The sequence below is a fragment of the Rhinatrema bivittatum genome, chromosome 2 (assembly GCF_901001135.1).
Source record: "Rhinatrema bivittatum chromosome 2, aRhiBiv1.1, whole genome shotgun sequence".
In the NCBI taxonomy this organism is placed as follows: Eukaryota; Metazoa; Chordata; class Amphibia; order Gymnophiona; family Rhinatrematidae; genus Rhinatrema; species Rhinatrema bivittatum.
Genome location: NC_042616.1, coordinates 574,929,751 through 574,956,720, shown reverse-complemented (window position 1 = coordinate 574,956,720; position 26,970 = coordinate 574,929,751). Strand labels below are relative to the sequence as shown.

Sequence of the window (26,970 nt, the reverse complement as noted above, 5' to 3'; positions counted from 1 at the left end):
GAAAACTTATGTCAAAGATTCTAGAACTTTGACTTGGCTACACTGAGCATCCCTATGCAAGCAATAGTGAAATGTGAATATGTGGAGGGTACTCCACGTCGCAGCTTTGCAAATCTCCTCCCTGGAGACTACTCACAAGTGGGCCACCAATGCTGCCATGGCTCAGACAGAATGAGCCTTGACATGGCCCCCAAGATGAAGACCCACCTGTGCATAACAGAAGGAGATGCAATTTGCTAGCCAATTCAATAGTGTCTGTTTGGCAATGACAGTCCACCCAAAAAGATGGGTGGACTGTCTATGGGCTTCTGTTCACTCTAAATAGAATGCTAAGGCTCTCTTGCAGTCCAAACTGTGCTAGGCTTGTTTGCTTTGGAGCGAATGGAGCCTGGGAAAGAATATTGGCAGGATGATGAATTGGTTAAGATGGAAGTCTATCACCACCTTAGGCAGGAATTTAGAGTGTGTACACAGAATCACCCAAACATGGAAAATCTTAGTGTAAAGTGGATAAGTCACTAAGGCCTGGAGTTCACTGACCCTGCAGGCTGAAGTGACCACTATCAAAAATATGACCTTCCATATCAGGTACTTCGGGTCCCAGGAGCACAGCTTTCATCAGCTGAGCTAACACCACATTGAGGTCCCAAGATACATCAGGAGGCCTTAGGGAAGGCTTCAATTGAAGCAGGCCTGCATAAAGCATACAGTTATAGGCTGTACCATCTATACCATGGTGGTATGCACCAATTGCACTCAGATGAATCCTAAAAGAATTTGTTTTAAAACCAGCTTCCAACAGGTGCAAAAAATAATCAAGCAGTTTTTGTAGGGGGCAGGAGAAAGGATTTAAGGCCTTCCACTCACATTACAAAGAAAACCTCCTCTACTTCATTCCATAGAACTTTCTAATGGAAGACTTTCTAGAAGCCACCAGGAACTGAGATACATCCTCTGAGAGATGAATGGTTGCAGAAGTATCTTCTCAACATCCAGGCTGTGAGCGACAGGGCCTGAAGGTTGGAATGCTGCAACCTGCCTTGATCCTGTGTAATGAGATCTGGGGAAGTCTCTAGATTGGTTTCCAGATGGATAACTCCCATAGAAGTGGAAACCAGACCTGTCTCAGCCAATAAGGGGCCATGAGGATCACAGTCCCCTTGCCCTCGTGAAGCTTCAAGAGAGTCTTCGCTACCAGTAGAGTCGGAGGATACGCATACAAAAGACCCTTGCCCCAATGTTGGGTGTGGGTGTCTGAGGCTGGTTTGTTGCATGTCCTGTATAGGAAGCAGAAATGAGTAACTTGGATGTGATCCTGGAGACTCAGTGTGACATGATGCCACTGGAACTTCAGGGTCCATTGGGCTCTTCTCATGTACAAGTGTGCCAAGGGAGTGACATGAATTGTTGTGGCCCTGTGACCAAACAACCTCAACATGTGCCAAGCTGACACCTACTGGCTCTGTTGAATCTCTGCTGCAATGGTCATCAGGTTGATGAACCTTTGTTGAGGCAGGAAGGCTTTGGACTCAGCCCTGTCTAGTAGGGCTCTTATGAAGTCCAATTGGGGTGACGGGCTGAGATGGGACTTTGGGTAGCTGATGAAGAACCCTAGTGGCTCCAATACCTGGATGGTCAGGCACATGAACCTGACAGTCCCTGCCTGAAAGGTGCTCTTGACCAGCCAATCGTCCAGATAAGGGAAAACATGCATTCTCATCCTATGCATGTGTGCCGCCACAAAGGCCAGGCATTTTGTAAAGACACGTGGGGCTGACTGGAGCCCATATGGCAACACGCAATACTGGAAGTGCTGTTTTCCCACCACTAATCTGACATACTTCTGGTGTCTGAGGAAGATCTTTCTGTGGGTGTACGCATCCTTCAGATCAATGGAGCACAGCCAATCCCCTTTTTAGATTATTGGCTCATGTAGAGCTGGTAAGAAGCTATGCAGGCAATGAGCATAGCTCCCTGAAAAACCTTCCTCCCAAGAGCATCCATTGCTCTATCATCCCTCTCCAGGAGTGCTGAGGAATGCTTGGCTCTCTTGAGAGCAGATTTGACCACCACTGATTGGCAGGGCAGCTGATGCTTTTGAAATCCCACAGTATTCTGGATGACTTCTTGTTTATGGGAGGCACTGTGAGGGGATGTACCTCAATCCTCAACAGCAACTCCTTAAGGTTTCTGTGTACCGGAACTGCCATGACTTTCTTAAGAGGCTTCACAAACTGGAGGATCTCAAGAATTTTGTGCCAAGCATCTTCTTCAGTTAACAAATGAAAGGGGATGGCCTCCTCCGGAAGAGATGGGTCTGAAAGGAGACCATCGGAGGAATCATTGGAGACCTCCATTGTCATCCCCCCAGGCATCATAAGGTTCCTCATCCTCCGTGTCATTCACCAGGGATGGGGTCCTAGGCACTTGGCCTTCATTCAGTGGCTGGAGGGGACCGCAGGTATCCATGGTTCGGCCTGCCTGGGAGAGCTTCCTGGCAGGAACTGGCCACAAGCACCATATCAGCAAGGGAGGCTCTGGGCATCGGAGCTATTCTAGGAACGGATGCCGGCTGAGTTGGTAACTCACCGATGAGCGCATGGAGAGACTTGAGCAGTGGTTCCAAGATGGCATGTCGGCACCAGAGATGCCACGGTTATGATGCTCTGCATTGCCTGCTCAAAAGCCAGCTGTACACATCATTTAAGCTCCTCCTTGAACACTGCCAATGCCAAAACTGAATGGGAGGGAGGAGGCATAACCAGAGCCTCTTCAGAACCAAGAGAAGGATCAGTGGCTGGCACTGGGACTGATGGAATCCATGGTGAACCACCAGCATCAATGGAGGACTGGCTATCTTTGCTGTGGGGTCGCTTCGGGGGCATCACAGCATGAGCCGGTGCATCTCCGTGCTCGGCACTGTGCATCAGCGGATACTAGTGCTGATGCTTTCTCAGCTTCCTTCAATGCTTGGCACGGTCCTTCCTTGGTGCCAAGACCAATAATGAGGAGCTCAACATCTTCGGCCTGGAGGACCTCGACAATGGTCGGTCTCCAGCATCTCTAAAGCCAATGGCACCAAGAGAACCGACAACCCCGCTGATGTGGATGCCTCTGATGCCGATTGCTCAGACTTCTTCTATCCAAAGAGGCACGCTATCTTATCGTGTTGAAGCCGATGTCCTTTCAGGGTCATCTGCGTGCATCTGTGCCAAACCTAGAAGTCATGCAATGCCCCTAGGCAGAAGATACATTCATCACTGGAGTCCATGATGAACATTATCCTCGGCACTGGGGCATCGCTTAAAACTGGCCATGACTGGATGAAAGAAAAGGGATGCTTAATCAAACTCGATGGTGATGGCCATTAATGACTGGCAGGCACCGACCGCACCACCAACTAGGGGGATTGACACAATAAGAAACTTGTCAGAAACATCAAAAACTCTAAGATGCTAAAGGGAGAAGGGAGAATGGAGAGGGACCCAACATCGATCACTGGTGACAAGCAACACAAGATAGCACGAAAAACCGGGAGGAAAAGTTTTCCAAAAATAGGCCAAAAAACTAGGTCCACTACCTGTGATGCTGCAGCTCCATGGAAAGGAAGAGACTATGAAGATAGAGGATTTACATTCAGACAACAACCAACAAGGACTGAATTGCATAGTCTGGGTAAACAAATAAGCATGGGTGTAGCTTGCTTGTTACGGCGGTTACTACCCCGAATCAATTAAGCCTGATACTTCACTTTCAATGCATATCCAGCTAGCTCACTACTTCAACGGCAGGGGGAATGAAGAAAAGAGGATTTATATCCAGACAACGACCAACAAGGACTGAATTGCACAGGCTGGGTAAACAAATAAGTGTGGGAGTAGCTTGCTTATTTTGGTGTGTTACTACCCTGACCAATTAAGCTTGATACTTCACTTAGATGCAGCTCCAGCACTGCACGCTACATCAGTGGTGGGGGTGGAAGGTAACTAGAACCAAAAAGTTACTAATAAGAGCCAAGAGGAACAGATAAGTATGAGAAAAAAATAAGTGTGGAAGCTTGCTGGGCAGTCTGGATGGGCCGTTTGGTCTTCTTCTGCCAACATTTCTATGTTTCTAAGTAAGAGGGTCCCCGCTTGGACATGTGGTATAAAGCATGCTGGGCATCCTCAATGTGACTAAGTCAAAGTTCTAGAAACTTTGACATAAGGTTTCCATGTTGGGGTTCCATCTGATGATGTCACCCCTGTGTGAGGACTAACAAAGTGCTTTTCGTCAGTGAAATTATTTACCCATGCAAATGGCTTTGAAAATAGTCCTCTTATAGACATATAAGTGAATTTTCAAAGGAGTCATGCATGCAAATATAACATACGATCATCACAATTTTCAAAAGCCATTTACCCGTATTAAGTGCACGTAACAAAGGTAAAAACTATAATCAATTCAATGACCTTTACTGAAGCAATTTTCTAAAGGCACTTAACGCAGGTATAGTCATTTGCACACGCAAACCCAGTTTTAAGCATATAAATGCTTTGAAAATCAGATTCTAAATTGACTTCTTTACAGTGATCTGAGATAATCCTGCTGCAGTTCTACGCCTTCTGTGCTAACCTCCCTTCATTTAGAACATTATTATTACTACTGTAGGAACACGTCAAGTGAAGTATTTATTGCTAAACTGAACACTTTAACAGGGGATCTGTCCCTGTTTGTCTAGATTAGGAATTCTTTAGTACAGGTTAGCCTCAGAAAAATCATAGGTATGCTCTTCTTGCAAAGCCATATTGCCATCCATGATGTCCTACAGAAAACTGCAAACTGCAGTCTGTGACTGTACTAATGTTATTAGCTGGCACTTCAGTAATGTGCAAAACAATATCAATGATGAAAAAAAATGTTCTTATAAATAATTCTAATTATTTTTACTACCTGAGGTTTCATCAGAATTCTCCCATTTGTATTGTGGTGTTGAATACATATCTATTTTGGTTGGTCCATTTTCTAGAGGAAGCGAGGGGTGTATAGTATGATAATCAATAGGAGTTCCATTCACTGTCACCAGGAGAACCTGTCCATAAGGATTGAAATAATGAAGTTATTACATCATCTTCTGAAAGAGTGTCACCATTCTGAATACATTAAAAATGTTAACACAATACATTTGCTTTCAGTTAATGTGCCTTTCAAGACACTGCTGCATGTATAACAAGAATATAACTACTACTGACAATAACTTTGTATTAATATGTACATTTTATCCAAATAATTTACCTGGATAAGTGGGAGGCATTTCAGGGATGTTCTAGGGTGGAATTGAGTTAAAGTTAGCCAAACATATTATTTACCTAACTCAAGACATGACCAAGAGCTGGTTAAGTGGTGAGCCAAAGTAAACAATCTACAAATATGATATCTATATCTGTATCTATATCCTTGGCATGATCCCCAAATCTCACCCCATTGAGACTAATATAGGATCTGCTGGCCCAATCATCCCTAAAGATAATGCCAAAGTGTAAGGCCTATGGGTCTAACTGCTGACCTACTCCTGCCTCCCTGTTGTTTGTCCCAAAAAAACCCCACTCGTACACTTACACTTTAATTGTTGCTGTCAAAGCAATGCTGGAGGCATCCAGGAGCATAAGCGAATGCTATGATTCTGGTGGTCCAGAGGGTTTTAGAGGATGTCGGGTGGGACGGAAGGGTTAGGGTTGGGGTGGTGGAGTAGGAAGAGGATTAGGAAGCTCGAGGTAATTTTTGGAGGGCTAACCATGGAGTGGGGGGACAGGGAAAGGGACAATGTTCAGCATCACATAATTTATGGAGATTCTTTCTCTCGTTAGTAAAGCTATCTTCATCACTTGACAGATTATTTACTGTAGCTTCCCCCACCTTATGGGATAAACTACCTGACAAAATTATGTTGGAGACTGAACTACTATGATTTAGAAAACTGCTAAAAATGCACTTGTTCTTCCTTGCATATAACTTATGGTCAGTTAGCAGCCCAATGTGATATGATTTTGCTGACTCTAGTTAGTTGTTGACTGTTTTGTGTTATTGTTCAGTCTGTTTGCGCCTTGTTTTTTCTGATTGATCTTTGTATTTACTGTTTTTTTGATTGTATTGATATAAACTGCTAAGAACTGTAAATCAGTGGAATATAAATGTATTTAATAAATAAATGTTTAAGTAAATCACTTGATGCAAAGACCTTTTACAGTAATTACAGATGACCATGACTTCCTTATACACAGAGTAAGAACTGATTTACACTAGCAGCCTTAATTTGTGCTGGAAATATTATATTAAGGGCCTATCTGCTAAATTTTGCATTCAAACTTTTTTAGCATGAGTGCCATTAAAAAGTTAATATGTAAGCTAAAATGCCACTTAATGTGTGATGTACAAAGTTTTAGCATGCATGTGTTAAAAAACTGTACTAGTAAGCATATGGTATTAGTGTGCATGTTAAACAGAAAAGCAATACTGGCCAATCATTGAATAGCAAGAGTATGCTAAAATAGTGTGTGCAGGCTAAACAATGTAGTATAGGAATATTAACATGAGAATACTCAATGCTCATTTCCTCTTAGTTCTCCTTCCTTCCTTCCTTCAAAAGTATAAAAAGGTATGCCTGGCAAATGCTGCTGGTTGTTTGTGCTGAGAAGAGAATCAGGAATGTACTAGACTCCAGAAGAAGAGGTGAACAAACTACAGAACTGAAATTAACAAAGGCACATCAAATGTCCTGGAAGTTGACAGAAGAGAGAGGAGAATCTGCTGGAAGAGAAAAGTGCTGAAGAGCATGGAGGAATTATAGTGAGAGGCTGGCAAAGGTGCTACAGAGGCCGATGCATGACCACACTTCATGCACCTGAGAGCAACAAGATTCTAGAACTAATACTAGAAAACTGTATGGTGCTCATTTGCAAAGACAGCACTACAAAAGTTCTGACAAACTTGGAGTGAATTTGGCAATAGATCTGTGCAGGGATAGAGGTATCTGGTGAAAACAACTGGAGAAAGTGCTTTGCTCCATCCCACCAACTGTAGCCAATGTGATTTGAAAAGACCTAGCGGTAAGACAATGTAATGAGCTCAACAATTTGACAAGTCTAGGTAATGCATGAGACTTGGCTGTCTAAGGATCAATGCCAGCTTTTAACTCTTAATAGTGGGCTCTAATGGCCTCTGAACTCAAGTAGTACATATGGACTTTCTGTCCAGCTAGTTCTCCTTTTCCTCACTCACTCTCTTTCCCTTCTATCTCCTACTCTTTTGTCTCCACCTATTTTGCTCCCCAGTGTCTCCTCCTCTGATCCTTTCTAGAATTCCTCTTCTCTAATAACCATTTCACCTCCATTTTGAAAGCCACCATACACGGTGGTAGCTAAGCCTTTATACAAAATACACGCAAAAACATTAACTCTTAATCCAAGGTAGTTGTTTAAAAAGTAGGTTTTAGCAAGTGCATGCTACATAGTGTGTGGAAGAGAGTACACCTCAATATTGCCTGTAACTTGCCAAAACCTAATCTGCTATGACATTTTTCATTTAAAAGTGAATAGCCATTAACTTTAGCATGTATCCACTATTGCACGGATGGTCAATTCCAGTCCTCAAGAGCCAGAAACATGCCAGATTTTCAGGATATATTATCCATGATGAACATGCATGACATGATTTACAAACAATGCAAATCTATCTCATGCATATTCATCATGGATATCTTGAAAACCTGGTCTATTTGTAGTCCTTGAGTACCAGAGTTGGCCACCCCTGTGCTAAAATTTTGTTCACAGGCTCTTAATGTTTTCAAATTAACAAGAAATATATCATCAGCTTTTATTACAAATACCATACTTTTAAGACTAAGGGGGTCATTTACCAGACGGATCGCACGCGATACCAAGATGGGGGCGGAGTCGGCCCCGGAAGAGGATGAGTCGGGGCATCACCGGGGCCGACTCCGGAAGACGCCGCGGACGACGAAAATATAAGAGCCTTTTCACGTCCTATTTCGCACCCAATAGCATACACCTTCTATGGTGGTGCTATTGGGTGCGAAACTGGCAGCGATCGCAACCAGCGGCGGTGCGATCGCTGCCAGCCAGCGCAGGACCGCCCCCCGTTTTGGCCCCCCGCCCCTCATACCTAAAGTATAGCAGGCCTGCGATACTTAGAAAATGAGGCCCTACGTAACTCAAATATTATTCACTTTGTTAAAAAAAAGTATTTGTAGAAACCAAACGTAATAAACCATAAAATTAAATTATTTGGTCTTAAGTAATAATGTCTTTCCATTCTGTATTTGGTAAGCTTACTGAAAACAGAACCCCATGAAGTTTGTTCTAGAAAACTACGCCATTAGCTACTTTTTGTAAACAAAATTAAATTAAAAAAATATGTTGATTTTAATAATATTAAAATGCACAATAAAACAATTTCTTTATTTCAAGTAAACTTGTCTCAATGTATAACTATATTTAAGCTATTTGTATATGCATAAAACAAAATAATTTTTTAAAAATATGTTTTCTTCATATACAAACATCGGATGGCTGTATTCATCTTGGGTCATTGACAGAAGCTGTAAAAGCAATCAAGAAGGATTTTAAGTTAAGAGCTTAGCAACAGCATTAATTTATCCAAAACAACCCCAAATAACAAATATGCATTTTCTATCAGCAAGCCTGCTAGCTTTTCTAAATATTAATTTTAGTTATAAATTAGATGAAAATGTGATCAGACAGGCGTTGACTTAATGATGTCATAAGTAATCCCAGCACAATTTTAAACTGATTCCAGATGACTTTGCAATCTAAATATGTATATAGAGAAATAATATACAGTTCAGAATTAAAGATTTTGGAGGAAAAAATTAATGTGTAATTCTTCACAAGCTGTGAGTATAAGCCAAAGTGTTGTAGCTATTGGCACTAAAATCGCATCCCACATGTTCCAATCAAAAGCTGTGTTTGTGCACAAATGTTGCACTGTACTGTGTTCTGTGTCCTGCAAGGTTGCATATAGTGTGATTGATTAGTCTGCAAGACAAGAATAAAGCAAGACAAAGATGTTTTTGATAGTGCTAATCATAGGGGCAATTTTCAAATAGCCTGTCGACTTCAAAGTTATATGAGCGCATATGCTGCCACAAGGTTATGTTAATTTTGAAAAAGAAAGTATAAAGGCAACATGAAGCTGATATATTATTTTAGCCCAGGCTGAGGAGGGCAATTCTTCAGGGAAGAGACTGTGACAAAATAGCATGCGAATGCTAAAAACCCAGCATGCAGAGTCCTCTTCTCCTCATGGCTCAGCCCCCTCATTGTAAATGTGTACAGTATAAAGTCAGCCTGGCACATGGGGCTGGTTGTCACTGCAGGAGAGTGTCTAGACCCCAGAAAAGAAGGTAAAAAAAAGAAGGAGATTTCTAGAAATAATAGGAATGATGAAACAGATGGAAAGCATGCACCTCAGACATCTAACCAAAGAGGAGAAGGGAATTCTGTCAAAAGGAGCCTGGCACAATCCATCCCAGAGAAGAAAACCTGTCAGCCCTGTATCGGACGTACACCAGCATCAGACTATCTCTCCTTCTATGAGCACCCTGTAGTGTTGAAGCGGCAACGACATAATGACGCCCTCAAATGCTTGCAGTGGGTGTTTGGATAGACTAACTACACCAATGAGAGTCCAGGTGACCAATACCACCATTGCGTGCCCAAACCCCTGAAGCTATTCTTACCCCTTCCATGCAATCCACTTTATCCACACCACACAGGAATGGCAATCTTAAGGGTCAACAACTAGTAGAAAAATTGGAGAGGGGTATCCAACCTCGAGTAGGGACAGCATGCCTCATGAGCATCTCTCCTTGTTCCGAAACAATAGCTTCTGTGAGTGATTTGTAGCTCAAGTACTATACTCCTGTCTCACAGACTAATCATACTATATGCAACCTTGCAGGACACAGAACACATACAGTGCAACATTTGTGCACAAACACAGCTTTTGATTGGAACATGTGGGATGCGATTGTCGTGGCAATAGCTACAACACTTTGCCTTATACTCCTGTACAGTGTATAACAATGTTTAAAGAACTGTTATCATTAGTGCATCATTGGTTTGAAAATACATTGTCTTGTTTAGAAAAATGTGGAATTTGTTTTGCAAGTGCTCAAATATGTGTCACTGTCTCTTCACTATGGTTTCCTCTCTCTGTCTTCTCAGTCTCTCCCCTGTCCTCTACTCCAGGGTGGGCAAACTACAGCCTGCAAGTCAAATCTGGCCCATCATCAGTTTTCTTCTGGCCCACCTATCGATTTAAAATTTTCATTGTATGTGGCCCTCGTGACATTGGACCCTGAATGGCTCAGGAAGAGGACCCAGATGCTGAAATAATGCACTGGCGGGGTCCCCACCCCCTCCAGCAGGAAGAGGACCCGGCTGCCTCGCAGCGAATGAAATTATGCGCTAGCAGAATTCCCACCTCCTCCAGCAGGAAGAGAAGCCGGCTGCGCTGCGGCGCATTAAGTTATGTGCTGCTGGGGTTCCCACTCCTGCCAGCAGAAAGAGGACTGGCAGCACAGCATGGCTCACTGGCAAGGTTCCCTCCCCTCACCAGCAAGAACAGGTTCAGCGGAGCCGTGGCATCGTGTGCTGGTGGGGTTTGCATTCCCCGCCAGCAAGAAGAGACCCCTGCAGCGTGGTGAGTCTGAAGCTGACCTGCCGGCAGGCTTCCAGCAAGCAGGCCAGGAAGAAGATGACAGAACCCCAGCAGAAAGGGTGAGTCACATAGTGGTCTGGGAAGGCTAGAGAAGGGAGTGAGTGTGGGGAATGCCTGTGAGGGGAGAGAAACATAGAAATGAAACATAGAAACACAGAAATGACGGCAGAAGAAGACTAAATGGTCCATCTAGTCTGCCTAGAAAGCAGAATGGGGGGGAGGGAGAGGGTGTGTGATGGAGAAGGAAGGGAGTGAGTGAGATGACATTCAATTCATTCTACCTTATGGTATGTCTTGGAAAACATACCTTCTCACTAGTCACAATTTATCGCAAACAATAAATACATGATTAACACACAATCATCTTACCCTCAATGCAGCAAAAACCAAAATCATACACTTATCCACCATTCCAAATTCCACTTGTGCTTCCCCTGCAGAATTTATCTTCGATAATTGTCATATACCCATACATAATCACACTCGTAATCTAGGTGTCTTTATTGATTCCAAGCTACCAATGTCCGTAAATAAATCATCTTTCTACAAAATCCATTTACTAAAAAATCTCAAACTTTTTCCAAAAAAAATTTGCTCTGTGTTACAATCTCTCATCCTAACTGGTAGACATGAGCCTTGTCTTTTTCTACCAGGTCATTTTTTTGAGTCGGACGCTTCGGGGTAAAGTTCATTTTTCCTTGGTTAGTTTTTTAGAAAAACGAACAAAAAACTAAGTGGGGAAAAATGAAACCGGCCAAAAAATGACACGGGAAAACGAAGCTAAAAAAAAAAACCCCCCCCAAGCAATAAAATTTACTATAATACATTAAATACAAACCCCCCCCCCCCCCCCACCATCCCGATCCCTCCCCAAGACTTACTAACATCCCTGGTGGTCCAGTGGGGTCCCGCGAGCAATTTCTCCCTCCATGCCGTCGGGATCTCGGGCCTACCTCGCATCAAAATGGCGCAGATAGCTTTTGCCATTGGTCAGCCCCTGTCACATGGTAGGAGCAATGGATGGCTGGCGCCATCTTGTGCTCCTACCATGTGACAGGGGCTGACCAATGGTACCGATAGCTCCTGTGAACATAGTGAGGGCAAAGGCTATCAGTGCCATTTTGATGCGAGGCAGGCCCGAGAGTCCCAATGGCATGGAGGGAGAATTGCTTGCGGGACCCCGCTGGACCACCAGGGATGTAGTAAGTCTTGGGGAGGGATCAGGATGGTGGGGTGGGGGGGGTTGTATTATAGTAAATTTTAATGCTTGGGGTGGTTTTTATTTAAAAAAATAATATGTGCCCCTCCCCCTGTACAAATCCGAAAAACAAATTTCCCTGAAGTTCGGGGAAAATCAGTTTCAGGGTTTGGGGCCCCCAACCCACGACGAATTAGGCAATTTCGAAAAAATTGCCTAAGTCATGATAAACGAATGCACATCTCTACTAACTGTGCCTTGACTATTGCAGCTCACTATACATCGGTCTTCCAAATCATACAATACAATTACTTCAAATGATTCAAAACTGCACAGCCAGACTCTTAAACCAAAACTCCATGTAAGGATCACATACTCCAATTCTTCAGCAACTCTACTGGTTACCCATCACTACCGAATTCAATACAAAATTTTAATGCTTATTCATACTTTATTACCACAGTACTGCCTCCATATGGTTATGTTCCATTCTTCGAATTTACTAACCACCCCATCACTTACGCTCTTTAGATAAAAACTATCTCCAAGTACCCACTATAAAAACCGCTAGGCTAAATCTAACTTGCAATCGTGCCTTTTCGGTTGCGGGTCCCAAATTATGGAACTCTCTACCCAATTACATCCATCAGCTCACCACAAAACATGTCTTCAAGAAAGAAGTAAAAACTTACTTATTTTCACAAGCTTTCCATTTCCGCACTGTACTGCAATCCCTTATTTTTGCTAAAGTCGACTACTGTAATGCCCTCCTTCTTGGCCTACCCAAGTCCACCATCCTACCATTACAAATGTTGCAAATCTCAGCAGCGCGCCATACTCACCAACACACGTAAATCAGAACATATCACACCGATTCTCAAAGAGCTGCACTGGCTGCCCATTGTGCAAAGGATTATTTTCAAAACTTTATCATTGATACTTAAGACCCTACACACTGAAGAAATGTCCTGGCTCAACAATGCCCTGCACTTCCACAAGCACACAGACCGCCTAGAACGCAACACGCTGCTACACTACACACACCCTCCCACAAATTAACTCTACTCCCACGCAACCAAAATGCGTGCCATGACCACAGCTGGGCCTTCACACTGGAACAGGCATGCCCCTGATCTACGTCTAGAAGCATGCCCGAAGAAATTTAAACAAAAACTCAAAACATGGCTTTTCATACAAGCTTTACATAAAGTAATCACCAGCCCATTATAATCATTATTATCCTCTTCTCAATCTCACTACCCCTCCATGAATCTCTCATACCTGCTCCATGAGATTTAATTTGCCAGCTAATATAATATTGCCTTCAAGTTTGGTAGTTCTCTTACATATAACTCTCCTGTATAAGTTAATTTCTACCTTCTATCTTGCTTTCCTCATACATTGTATAGAACTTTCATTTATCTCAAGTTATTGTTATCCTCAAGTTTATTGCTATCTCAGTTTATTATTATCTGTAAACACTGCTGCTATTACCTATATTGCATAGCGCTGTTGTGAGTTTTTGTTGAATGTAAACAGATGTGATGTTACTAAACGATTATCAGTATATAAAAGCCTCAAATAAATAAATAAAATAAATAAATTTGCAATGCTCATGTGACTGCTCAAATTCATCTCATCCCATCTCAATTTTTTGTGATTGTAATTATATCCTTTTAATTTTGTGTTACCTCCTGTTTTTATTATAATTATGTATGTTTTAATCTTTGTAAACCACTTAGTTCCACTTTGTGTGTATACAAAAATCTTTTAAATAAATAAATAAATGTAATGGAAGCAAAACCAAGACTCTCTATACCTGCCAGGCATGACAGTTACACAATGACTAGATGTACATATGCTGCAAAGTGATATGCACTTATAAATCCTAGGGTACTCAGACTCTTTAAATGCTGAGGCACTGGTATGACAATGGTCTGGGAATGCCCATGTGACTTTAAGCACACCCATTACAGAGGTATTACTTCACTTGCACACCTTTAAGCACTTCCAAATGAGGGTCTAATATTTACAATCTAGCAGACCAACATTTAAGTGACTACTTTTTAGTTTGCCATGCGCATTGCACCTTCAGTGCTATTTGAGATTTACAGCATTTGTATAGGTGCAGCTATCCAGGGTTGAGGACCATGTGGGGCACCAGCACACTTATGCCACTATGTCCACATGTGAGTGGGAGAATGAGGGCTTGCAGGCCACACCGTGCTAGGTAGGTTACTAAGTATAATACCACATGTGCCTCGTTTACTGGAGTGGCCTAGAGCAGCGGGCTATAAACCAGGCGACCAGGGTTCGCGTCTCACTGTTGCTCCTTGTGACCTTGGGCAAGTCACTTTATCCTCCATTGTCTTAGGTACAAACTTAGGCCAGGATTCATCAAACTATCACATGTGATAGGAGAAGGGCATGTTTTTATGGTAATAGCTTATTTATTGCAAAGTGCACTATCTTAGCGCTTCGCATAGGTATTACCGCAAGAGTGCGATAATTTTTTCGCACATTGCGGTAAATGCCACAACTACCTAAACCTCACCTCGAGTTACTAAGTGGGTCTCCTATAGAGGTATAAATACCTAACTACTATGAGGGCCTTATAGCTAGGTTCTCTCTCTCTCTCTCTCTCTCTCTCTCTCTCTCTCTCTCTCTCTCTCTCTCTCAAAACACTATTTGTGAAAACAGTGCAATGAAGCCATGTTGCACAGCTTAACACAAATTGCGTTAAGGCATTTTTTGCATACAAAAAGCACATAATGTGGCTTGGAAAATAACCCCTTAGATTGTAAACCCTCTGGGGATAGGGAAATACCTACAGTACCTGAATGTAATCTGCTTAAAAAAGTGTGAAAAGCAGAATATAAAAAATCTAAATCTACTGTCACTATCAGGCAGAAACACATGATAGCAGTGACATGTCTATCATGTAATGTTTACTGTGAAAATTGTATTTCAAGTACACTGTAATGGTGCATTGCCAAGACAAATCCAGAGCAGCCATACATGTTTTATGCTACACGGTGACCTACACAGCCAAGAAGTTACAGAAAGAAAAGGGATAATGTTGGTGGTAGTTTAGGGTTTAGGGGCCAGTTTTACATGCAGAGTACAAAGTACCCTGTTACAGAGTCCATCAAGCTAGGGTGAGAGAACATTGTAGAAATCTCATCTTTGTGATATTTTCCTAACTCCAAATGACGTCAAATCTTCACCAAGGTGTACTGTGAAGTTTGTACAGCTCACTCTGCATGTAAAACTGGCTCCTAAACCCAAAACTACCACCAACATCTCACCTTCAGCTATTTCCTGGCCTTCCTTTAAGCATATAAATAGTTGAATGCTATGAAAGCTTTATAAATAGTCTCTCTCTCTCCCCCCCCCGTGGTTGTAGAAGGGCCTCTGACAGCTAGGCTGGCTCTCCGGGAGCTTCGACCTTCTAAACATGGTCCCCCCCAGTGTAGGAAATACAACAATTCTGGCATTTATCGCATAGTACGAAAATGTTATCCCAATTTGTGGTAACTTAGCGCTTCGCATAAGTATTAGCGCAAATTGTGATAAACTGCCTATTACCATAAAACACACCCCTTTTCCTATCTCATGCAATATTTAGTGCATTTTGATAAATCCAGGCCTTAGCCAGCTGGATATTCAGAGGCTGCTACTTATCCAGATAAGTCCCATTTGAATATCGGCCTCTTTGTGAATTAACACAAAACAAATAGAAATTTAGAGTCTATACAGCAAACCTGTCATACCATTAACAGCACTAACTCTGACTCGAACAATAACAAATTTACCTATGAAGAGGCAGCACTGGAAATACGATACCAGGCCTTAAAATACCAAAACACCATTTATTGGAAAACAGAACAAGTCAGGGTGATATACATCCCTGCACAGAAACTATTTGCTGGCAGAATACTTCAGTTTGGTTACATTCGCAAAACACAGTTAGACCTTCACCAAATACAGTAAAAAGACTATAAAGTATAAACTACTTTCACTAAATTAAATGCAAGTACCAGTATCAGATACAGAAATTTAAGGTGGATGTGCTGCTGAATAAGGATAAATTATGGAATGTGATAGTCAAGGATAGATAGAATGAAAATGCAGACCATTGGGACCAGAGGGATATCTAAACACAAACGGGCGGATTTTCAAAGCCCTGCTCGCATAAATCCGCCCAGATTTACGTGAGCAGGGCCTTGCGCGCCGGCGTGCCTATTTTCCATAGGCCACCGGCGCGCGCAGAACCCCGGGACTTGCGTACGTCCCGGGGTTTCTGAAAAGGGGCGGGTCGGGGGCGTCGCCGAGTGACGCCGCATTTGGGGGCGTGGCACGGCGTTTGGGGGGTGGGCCTGGGGCGTGGCGCCGGCCCGGGGGCGTTCCGGGGGCATGGCTGCGCCCTCCGGAACCGCCCCCGGGTCGGGTCTCGGCGCGCCAGCAGCCCGCTGGTGCGCGTGGATTTACGTCTCCCTCCTGGAGGTGTAAATCCATGGATAAAGGTAGGGGGGGGGTTTAGATAGGGCCAGGGGGTGGGTTAGGTAGAGGAAGGGAGGGGAAGGTGAGGGGAGGGAACGGAGGCAGGCTGCGCGGCTCGGCGCGCGCCGGCTGCCCAAAATCGGCAGCCTTGCGCATGCCAATCCAGGATTTTAGAAGATACACGCGGCTACGCGCAGCTACGCGCGTATCTTATAAAATCCAGCATACTTTTGTTTGCGCCTGCTGCGCAAACAACAGTACGCGATCGCGCAGTTTTTAAAATCTACCCCTCAGTATTATTTGCCTTCATGATAATCAATTAATACGCAACCACAACAGTGCCACTGTGAGGAAGGTGTGGGAAAGTTTGAAAAGATGACTTGAAAGGTGTAATTTAAACAACAAACTGTTTCTGCTTAGCAAATTATACACTTTAATGCTGACAAAAATCCCAAGAAATGGTAGATCATATTAATACCATCCTAGAAATCACAGGGAAATTAATTTATTGATTTATTTAGAAATTTATAGACCGCACCATCCCAGTGTTCTGGGTCGCGTACAAGAACTATACATTCATAAAATATAAAACAATTAAAAAACAACATATTACTAAAACAGATATTAAAAATAAAAGTATAAATAGCTGAAAAATATAAAATAATACAAAAATACAGAAAAAGACATGAGCTATTCCTAATTTAAGCAGATATGAAAATGATAATGTTTTCATATTATGAACAAATTTTAACACCATGGTAATAGAACATTAAAAGCATTAATAAAAAGCCTGTTGAAATAGATATATGTTAAACTGCTTCTAGAAATTCTTACTGCATGCCTGCTCTGCATAAGTCTACCCCAATAATAGGTTCCATAATATGGGGCCAGCTAGTAAGAACAATCTTTCCCTAGAGTCTGCTAAACAAATAGTTTTATGACATGGCACATCTAACAGACCTTAAATTTCTAGTAGATCAGCAAAGTTTAAATAGTGAATTAATACAAAGGGGGAGGAGTCATGATTTAAAGCATTGTGAGTCATGACTAGTACTTTATGACGTATATGAAAGGGTATTGAAAGAGGAGGACTTATCTACATAAGTATGCTTTGAAAATGTGCAGATTTACTAGGTGTGCGTCTCGATATACACATGAAAAGTTATACTAGCTCCTGAGAAGATGTAACTTTGTGCATGTAGATTTACTCATATGGTTTTGAAAAGATAAAGCATGCACATTAATCATTCTGCTGCCTCAGCCTCATCCCTTGAAATACCTAATTTAACTTCAAATATAAGTATATGCAATATTAGGTTTATATGCAGAACTCCAAGGTTGATTTTCAAAGTATAATTTATACTCATAAAATAGGGTTTTATGCACTTAACACACTTTGAAAATCACCCCAAAAAGGAAAATATTAATTGTTCAGCTTATGGAACTGCTAAGTTGTCCCCTTAATTAAATAAGGAAAAATATAAGTTTTTCAGATTTTCGTGTAAGGCTTACATATCATTTGTGTGTTGCTGTAGCTAATTCGCAATTTGTCAGCATTAGTAATTAATATGCTACTTATCATACTGTTGCGGTCCGGTCCTTGAAGTTCACTGTCCTGGCCCTTAACTCAAGGGTTCCTGCCGGCTGGGAATGAAGCAGAATCAAGATCTGGGCGTCCCCGCGGGGGAGACGCCATTACGGGCCTGCCCCTAGGCGCGCGCCCGCACGTCTCTCGCACTTTTCTGGACAGTTTCCTGCCGGAGGGTGGCTCTGCCCTGAGTCTGATGTCAGACGCTGCAGCCTACTTAGGGCCACCATGGACACCCGAGGAGTGCCTTGCAACAGGGTTCCTTCGATCCCCCGTTGCCTCGAGCCCCGGAGTCAGCCATCGTCGTGGCTACTCCGTTCCTGCCTGCCTGCCGGTTCCTGCTTGCCAGCCTGCCTACAGCCCAAGCCGGATTCCAGCCTGCCTACAGTCCAAGCCGGGGTTCCAGCCTGCCTACAGCTCAAGCCGGATTCCAGCCTGCCTACAGTCCAAGCCGGGTTCCAGCCTGCCTACAGCTCAAGCCAGGTTCCAGTCTGCCTACAGTCCCAGCCAGATTCCAGCCTGCTTACATCCCAAGCCGTGCTCCAGCCTGCCTACAGCCCAAGCCGGATTCCAGCCTGCCTACAGTCCACGCCGGGTTCCAGCCTGCCTACAGCTCAAGCCGGGTTCCAGCCTGCCTACAGTCCAAGCCGGGTTCCAGCCTGCCTACAGTCCAAGCTGGATTCCAGCCTGCTTACATCCCAAGCCGGGCTCCAGCCTGCCTACAGCCCAAGCCGGATTCCAGCCTGCCTACAGCCCAAGCCGGATTCCAGCCTGCTTACAGCCCAAGCCGGGCTCCAGCCTGCCTACAGCCCAAGCCGGATTCCAGCCTGCTTACAGCCCAAGCCGGGCTCCAGCCTGCCTACAGCCCAAGCCGGATTCCAGCCTGCTTACAGCCCAAGCCGGATTCCAGCCTGCCTACAGTCCAAGCTGGATTCCAGCCTGCCTACAGTCCAAGCCGGATTCCAGCCTGCCTACAGCCCAAGCTGGATTCCAGCCTGCTTACATCCCAAGCCGGGCTCCAGCCTGCCTACAGTCCAAGCCGGGTTCCAGCCTGCTTACAGCTCAAGCTGGGCTCCAGCCTGTCCACAGCCCAAGCCGTGTTCCCGTCGGTCTTAGTCAAGCCAGATACTCGCCTGCTTCCTCCATCGACCACCTCACCCACGTCCCAGCGATCGGGCCCCTATGGGCTCCTCCCGGAGGGGCTCCGACTTCCAGGGTGAATCTCCTAAGTCCCAGCGGCTGGACTCCCAAGGGCTTCTCCCGGGGGAGTACCAGCTTCCAGGGTGAAACCGCTTCTACCCCCGCCTGCCTGAGGTCTGCCTCCCGGCCGTTCAGTTGAGACCAGAGTAGCCCTTTCCTAGTCTCCTGCAGGCCGGCCCAAGGGCCCACGAGCCCTGTGTCCACAATACATACAGCCTTCTAAAACTATCATGTATTAATAAACCATACATGAAGGGGTAAATATTCAAAGATTAAATCTGGATTTATGTGCTTATATTAGGCAGTAACAAAGGTAGGCTGATTGAATCCTTGTTAGCATATTTTCAGTCACCTGAAAGTGCACGAGCACTTTCACAATGCATGTACTTTTGGCCACAAAAAGGCAGCTGTATTAGACGTGTGTTTGGAAACTACATGCATACATTTCAGTTTCAAAATGTCCATGTGAAGTAGGCATGCTGCTATCATACATGCTTTACCACCTTCGTTCAACACCACTTAAGTGTATGTGCACCCTTTTAATCACATTACAAGTATGATGAGACAGGGGTGCCACATAGGCACAAGCAGCCTAAAGAGTCAAGACAATTAGGTGTCCAGAAGTAAGCGGGAGCTCTAAAGGGAATCCCAGGGGGAACACTAATAGAAGGCAGAAAGAAAAAGAGTGAACAAGAGCTGGCTAGGGGGATTGTAAAGCCAGAAGGAACAGGAAGCACAAGACTCCTGGAAAATGTATTTGAGAGCTTTAGCAGAGATCCAATTAGGATGAAGGTAGCAGCCACAGAAAGGTGTGGTAAAAAACTGGGAGACACAGTTGAGGCTAATTACAGAGGTAGTGCAGGGAATCAGTGTGTCTCTTAAGGGAGAGAGCACAGCCAGGTAGGGAACCAGGAGAGAGGGCTCGCCCAGACCCAGATGCAGTGATGCCCGCAGACTTTGTTTAAGGATTTTTAATCCGCAAAGTTACAGTTAAGAAGTAGGTTCCATATGGCCCTGGAGAATTGGGCTGGTCTATAGGTGACTTCCAATGAATCTTACTGGAGTGGTCCTGATGTCTCAGAACAGAAACTGAAAGCTATAATTGTGAAATGAACACATATGCATGGAATAAAGTAGCTTTTTACTACAAGGGACTGGCTCTGAGCTTTGTGTTTCAGAGAACCATCAGTAGGTCATGCTGGGCCCAGGTAGCAACTTGTGATAGAAGACAATATTCAGAGACAATGTACACAGGTACCTTGTGTTTGAAAATTGGTGGGATTTGTGTGGCCTGAAAAGTATGCAATTACTTTTGAATTTAGGTACCTTATTGAAAATTTAATTCCCCATCCCCAATGGCTCAAATTTCTGCAACTCTGCCTGAACAAATTTGAAATAGCGCAAGTTTTATGCAAGATATAAACAAGCTGTAAGACAAAATCTTTCTCAACAAAAGCATTGCATTTTTGATCAGTCATCTGGCTCCGAGTCTCCTCACCAGTTCTGACAGTTTATTTTATTAACACAATTTTAGATTAAAGATTTATGATTGTGATTTAAAATTGTGCTGAAATTGAAATGCTGTCATTAAATCCCTTTCCTCTGATCATGATCAAGACAACCAGAAAAATCAGTTCATCTCTAGTTAAAATTCAGTAACAGCTGGATAAACTGAAGATCTAGTTGATGAAGGACATCATTCGATGAGCAGTAACTGTTATGGCCATTTAATGTGCCAATTTTGGCTCAACTGTGATTGAAAAAGTTCTACATGGTGTATTTATGATATCCAAATTAAACAAAGTTGGAAGTGGAGCATAATGTTTAGCACAAAGAGTTGCAAACGTCTTACTATGGAAACATTTAACAAATTCATTTGTTTGTCCTTAAATTTAGATAACAAACTTTCTTAAGGCAGGATGTGCAACTACAGAGCTGGGATGCTGCTGTATACAAATAGTCACAATTTATTTTGGAGAAAACGCATTTAGAATTTCAGTAAATTGTCAAAACTGTGACAGCTGTGACTAGACAGCAACAGAATCTCCTTTTTGTCACTTATCTACTGGAATGTGATCACGCTACTGTATCTTCAACCCTTCAGACCTCCTTGTATAAACTCTATTCCCCCTGGGTATCTCTGTTCCCCTACTCTCTAAAGCATCTAGTAATCCCTTATTACTATCCCTGCTAAATCCCCTATCATCTCTTATGACACCTCCTGAAATCGTTCTTTGTTTACATAGTAACATAGCATAGTAATGAGGGCAGATAAAGACCAAATGGTCCATCCAGTCTGCCAAGCATGTTGCTCACGGTAGTAACTGCCATTCTATGAAGGCTACCCCCATGCCTTCTGTTGGTAGTAACTGCCTTCTATTAAGGGTAATAAGACAGATTATAGTTAGATAATGTATAGTTCCTGTACATTAGTATTTAGTATAAGCCTTAACATTTATGTACTGGAACTCAACCATATCTAACTATGATCTGCCTTGATCCTAGCTAGGTAAAGACAGAATATCAAATATTTACAAATGAATAAATAAAAATAAGGACATGAATTATTATCACAATTGTTTACTACATTTCTCTCTGCAAACTGATAGGTGACACTTGCATTATTGGTTGAGGAAGACAAACAGTAAAGTTGCTACAGGTCAACAGATCTGTTTTTTGCTCTATTCATAGTGCAAGAAAATACGATATGAACTATTGTGGCTATATGAATCAACTTATAAGGTTTTTTTCCTGAGGTGAAATAGTACTTCATTACTATTGTAATTATACATAACAGTGTAGGACTGTTTGAGTTTCTACAAACAAATCTGAATGCATGCATATACAAAAAAGATTGCATTTCCCCGCCTCCCCCCAACTCTTACTTTTCGCTCATCAGTCGTATAATGGCTTGAAAACCACAGACTACGTCTTCTATCAGCAATCAGTGATTGTGGGCTGCAGGCATCTTCTCCCTCCTCATCCTTGTCACAGTTCTCCTCATCGTCAATCTATGAACCACACAGGTGGGAGAAACTGTTAGAGATGTGCACCTTTTAAGGTTTTTGGATCGGGCTGCAGTTTGGGCGCCTCATGGAAAATGTCATTTTCCTGTGGCTCATTTTTTTTTTGGGCGATTTTCCACAAAAGAAATCCCCACCCCAACTCTTCAAATTTACTTAATTACAACCACCCCCCACTATCCCAATCCCCCCCCCCCCCCAAAGACTTACTAAAAGCCCTGGGGTCCAGTGGGGTCCTGGGAGCGATCTCTCTTTCTCGGGCCGTCGGCTGCCACTAATCAAAATGGCACCGGTGGTCCTTTGCCCTTACCATGTGACAGGGGCTACCGGTACCATTGGTTGGCCCCTGTCACATGGAAGGAGCAATGGATGGTCCGCACCATTTTCTAAGATGGCGCTGGCCTAATAATGCTGTACCCACCCCTTACCTTTCTTACACCAATTAATAAATCACTTCCTATCCGTTAACTTTACAACAGTTTACAGCTTTCAAAACAAACACTGTTGCAGTAATCCAACCTACAGTTTACCAGTATATTCACATTATATCATCCTCCCAGCTCATTCTGCAATGCCCTGATGAAGAAAGAGTAACTCTAAAATGTCAGTCACAAATATATTAATTTAGTCCAATGTAATTGTCTAATGGTACACATAAAATAGCATAAGTGTCTGATGCCTGTCTGAGAGCTAAACACCAGTCTTTCTGTAGGTTCACAAAAATGTTGTAGTGGAAATGGCACAGATGTAAGGGTAGTATGTATCAAGGTGGATATGGGAAATGCCACAAAAATATTACTTTCTCCTTTGTGACCCATCTGACAGCACCTCAACATCCTCCCTAGACTGACAGATACATCTCTCGAACCCACACTTTGGGATAAAGGAGGGTCACACACAAAAGGTATCTGCACCAAAATGAAATCTTTATTTCTGGGGCTTCTAGCAATCAGAGATGAACAATAGTAAAACTCACTGAATAAATCTGGGTTCACAGGCTCTAACAGCATGGGTTAGCAGCAACATCAATAACAAAACATTCTTCCTCCATATATAATGTTGTGATTCTGCTTGTGGGATATGCCCACTAATAGCCTCCCACCTTCCCGCGGCTGCGAGGCCGCTGCTGCCAATGCTGACTGCTGCTCGCTCTTCCCGCGGCTTGGAGGCCATGGCCGTTGCTGCTGCCGCCGACGCCCAGAACTCCATGCGGCCTGGAGACTGCCGACCATCTTTCCCCATGCGGTGGGCCAGCCGCCGCTGACATCTTTCTTCATGGCTCAGAAGCCGCCGCCAACGCTGCTGCCTTTCGCGCGGCCTGGATGCCGAATCTTCCTGCTCTACGCGCCTAGGCCGCTGCCATCTCTCCTCTTCTGTGGCCTGGAGGCCACTGTCAAACTCCGCTGTTCTTTTGCAGCCTGGAGGCCGCCCTGAAGCTCCTCACCACGGTGCCAGGAGGCCGCCGCCATCCACGTCCACTTCCATGGCCAGGAGGCCGTTTCGGTGCTCCTCTTCATGCGGCCTGAGCCGCCATCATCTTTTCTTCACGGCAGGAAGCTGCTCATGTCGGGGCCTGCTTCCTCCTTCGCAGTAGGACACTGCTCTCCAAGGTCCTGCCTCCTTCCTCTAGGTGCGCGGCCATGCCTCCTCTCTTCCTTTAAAGGGCCAGCAGTGGGCAGCCCTCCTGGCTCTTCCTGCTGACGTCCCCGGGGCGTTTCCTCTTCAGCCCTATAAAGAGGGATATCCTTCAGTCCTTCTTTACCTTCGCAAGGAGCCAGTCATGGAGCTGGACTGCTCCTGGATCCTCTGTCCCAGTTTTCCTTCCAGGAGACCTCCGTGATCCTTCCTCACTTCTTCAAGGCACTCTGTTCTTTGTTGGCATTCCTTGACTTCATTTGTGGTTCCTGAACCTTCGTCTTCATCTTCGTTCCATGTTCCGGTCTCTCATCAGATCCCGTCTCCTTGTCTCCAATGTGACAAGGCAATAGCTAAAGCCAGAAGAATGCTGGGCTGCACAGAGAGGGGAATATCTAGTAAGAGAAAGGAAGCAATGATCCCCTTGTACAGGGCCTTGGTGAGGACTCACCTGGAGTACTGTGTTCAGTTCTGGAGACCGTTTCTCCAAAGGGACAGAGACAGGATGGAGGCGGTCCAGAGAAAGGTGACCAAAAAGGTGGATGGTCTTCATAAAATGACTTATGAGGAGAGATTGAAGAACCTAAATATATACACCCTGGAGGAGAGAAGGAGCAGGGGTGATATGATATAGACTTTCAGATACTTGAAAGGTTTTAATGATCCATGGTCAACAACAAACCTTTTCCGTTGGAAAAATATCAGTAGAACAAGGGGACATGATTTGAAACTCCAGGGAGGAAGACTCAGAACCAATGTCAGGAAGTATTTCTTCATGGAGAGGGTGGTGGATGCCTGGAACGCCCTTCCGGAGGAAGTGGTGAAGACTAAAATTGTGAAGGATTTCAAAGGGGCATGGGATAAACACTGTGGATCCATAAAGGCTAGAGGAAGGGAATGAAGAGAAGAGCCATGGGGGTGGAGTACTTGAATGGAGGCTACTACCTGATGATTACTACCCTTACTCAATAATCCTTTGCAACTCCAACATTGCTCTCTGCTTCAATGGCAAGGGGAAATGTGGAAAAGGGGATTTGCATTCAGATAACAACCAACAAGGACTGAACTTCACAATCTGGGTAAACAAATAAGAGTGGGAGTAGCTTCCTTATTACAGTGGTTACTACCCTAAGCCAATTAAGCCTGATACATCACTTTGAATACATATACAGCACTGTTCTTTGCTTCAACGGTAGGGTGAAATGCGGACAACAGGTTTTACATTCAGACAACGTGCAGTCTGGGTAACTAAGCATCGTGGTAGCTTGCTTGATGCGGCAGTTAATACCCTTAACCATTAAGCCTTATGCTCGCCTTTGATGCAACTCCAACATTACTCTCTGCATCAATGACAGGGGATGGCAGGAGATTTGAATCAAACAGTTACCAACAAGGGCCCTGGACTTGGTGGTAGATGAAACAGAAAAGTATGGGAAAATAATGAAACAGATAAGTATGGGAAAATAAGTGTGGGAGCTTGCTGGACAGACTGGATGGGCCGAATGGTCTTTTTCTGCCGTCATTTCTATGTTTCCATATGTCCAGACCTCCTTGTCTCTAGATGTTCTGCTGTTCCTGTCTTCTGATGTCTTCGTCTTCTGATGTCTAGTCTCTGGTTGTTCCTAATCCTGATGTCCCTGGTCCAGAAGTGCCTGATGTTCCATGCTTTGTGTTCCAGACGTCCCTGATGTCCTCATCTCCAGAGGTCCCTGATGTTAAGATGCAAGTTCTGAGTCCTGATCCTGATGTTCCAAGTTCCATGTTCCAAGTTCTGAGTCCTGATCCTGATGTCCTCCGTCCAGTTCTGTTCCTGACATACCACTAGTTCCTAGCTCTGGGATCAGCTTTGCCTTGCCCTGGACCTCAGCTCCAGCTGACCTTCACTAGGAGTGAATCCATATCAATACAGTGTCCGTTTCCAATGGCTGGAGTCCTCTTCTGGTTGGATCCATCTTCGAGCACTGCCTGGATTCCTCCTTCATCCTGAGCTTCAGTCCTGCACATGTCCTGCTCTCTGCGTGGTCCGTGACCAGCCTCTTCAGGTTGTGTAGGGCGTGCAGTGGGACAGGGTGGTCATGACCAGCCCATTTCGGCTGTGTAGGGCGCCCTGAGGGGCAGTGCCTAAGTCTCTGAGTATCCTGAGTCCTCATCCTCATCTGAGTTTCCCGAGCCTTTGTCCTCATCTGACTTCCCTGAGTCCATGTCTGAGCATCCTGTAGTTCCATCCACTTCTGAGCATCTTGCATCCAAGTCCCAAGCGTCCTCGTCTCGTCTGAGTTCCAAGTTCCAAGTACCCTCATCTTGTTCAAGTCTTCAAGCCTCGTCCAAGTCTCGAGTTCCAGTCTTGTTCCAAGTTCCAGTACCATCGTCTGTCCTCGACCTCTGTTTGTCCTGTCGCATCTGCCGCTCCATGCGGCAGGTCCGAAAAGGCTATCGAGTGGCTGGAGGGCTACCCCAGAGACCAGCATTGCATTGCTGGATCTCTTCCAGTGCATGCAGGTTCAGCAGAGGTTAGGGCTCCAGTGGTCAGCCTGACCACCCATGCTTGGACACGTCTTGCCTGCCTCTGCGCTTCTACGGAGCTCTCTGCAGTCGCGCCATAGTCCAAGGGCACACCAATCTCCCCAGAATCGGGACTGCTCTCTAGAGCTCCTGGAACACATAAATGAATTTTTAATACAGGTTGTCCTCAGACTTAAGACATCATTAGTTTCTGAAAACCGTGGCTTGTCAAAATGCTGTAAGTTGAAATCGATTGTCACACATGAACAATATGATAAATGAGGGATTAGTTCTAGCACCAAAGTCCAGTACTCTATTTTTACCGAAATCACTATTTTCACCAGAATTTATTAATACAGTTGTGCTCATAAGTTTACACACCCCTGGCAGAATTTGTATGATGTGTAGCATTTTAAGAAAACATGAGTGATCAGACAAAATACACATCTGTTAATTTTAGTGTGTTTCAAATTAAAACTATTATGTATCACAAAATAGCACAATCATTAAACAAACCATAGAAATACGGGAAATAATAAAATGGTTCTGTTCAAAAGTTTACATATTCTTGAATGTTTGGG

At 44.0% G+C, this 26,970-nt stretch overlaps 1 protein-coding gene across 1 annotated transcript in view; it reads right to left on the bottom strand.

Annotated features, from left to right (window-relative positions):
• PIEZO2 (piezo type mechanosensitive ion channel component 2) overlaps positions 1-26,970 on the bottom strand; it is a 1,301,103-nt gene that overhangs the window by 647,831 nt on the left and 626,302 nt on the right. Inside the window, exons 9-11 of the mRNA XM_029587157.1 lie at positions 22,115-22,240; positions 8,555-8,596; positions 4,933-5,071 (exon numbers count right to left, since the gene is read on the bottom strand). Coding sequence (XP_029443017.1) covers positions 4,933-5,071; positions 8,555-8,596; positions 22,115-22,240 — 307 coding nt within the window. The remainder of the gene's footprint in view (positions 1-4,932; positions 5,072-8,554; positions 8,597-22,114; positions 22,241-26,970) is intronic.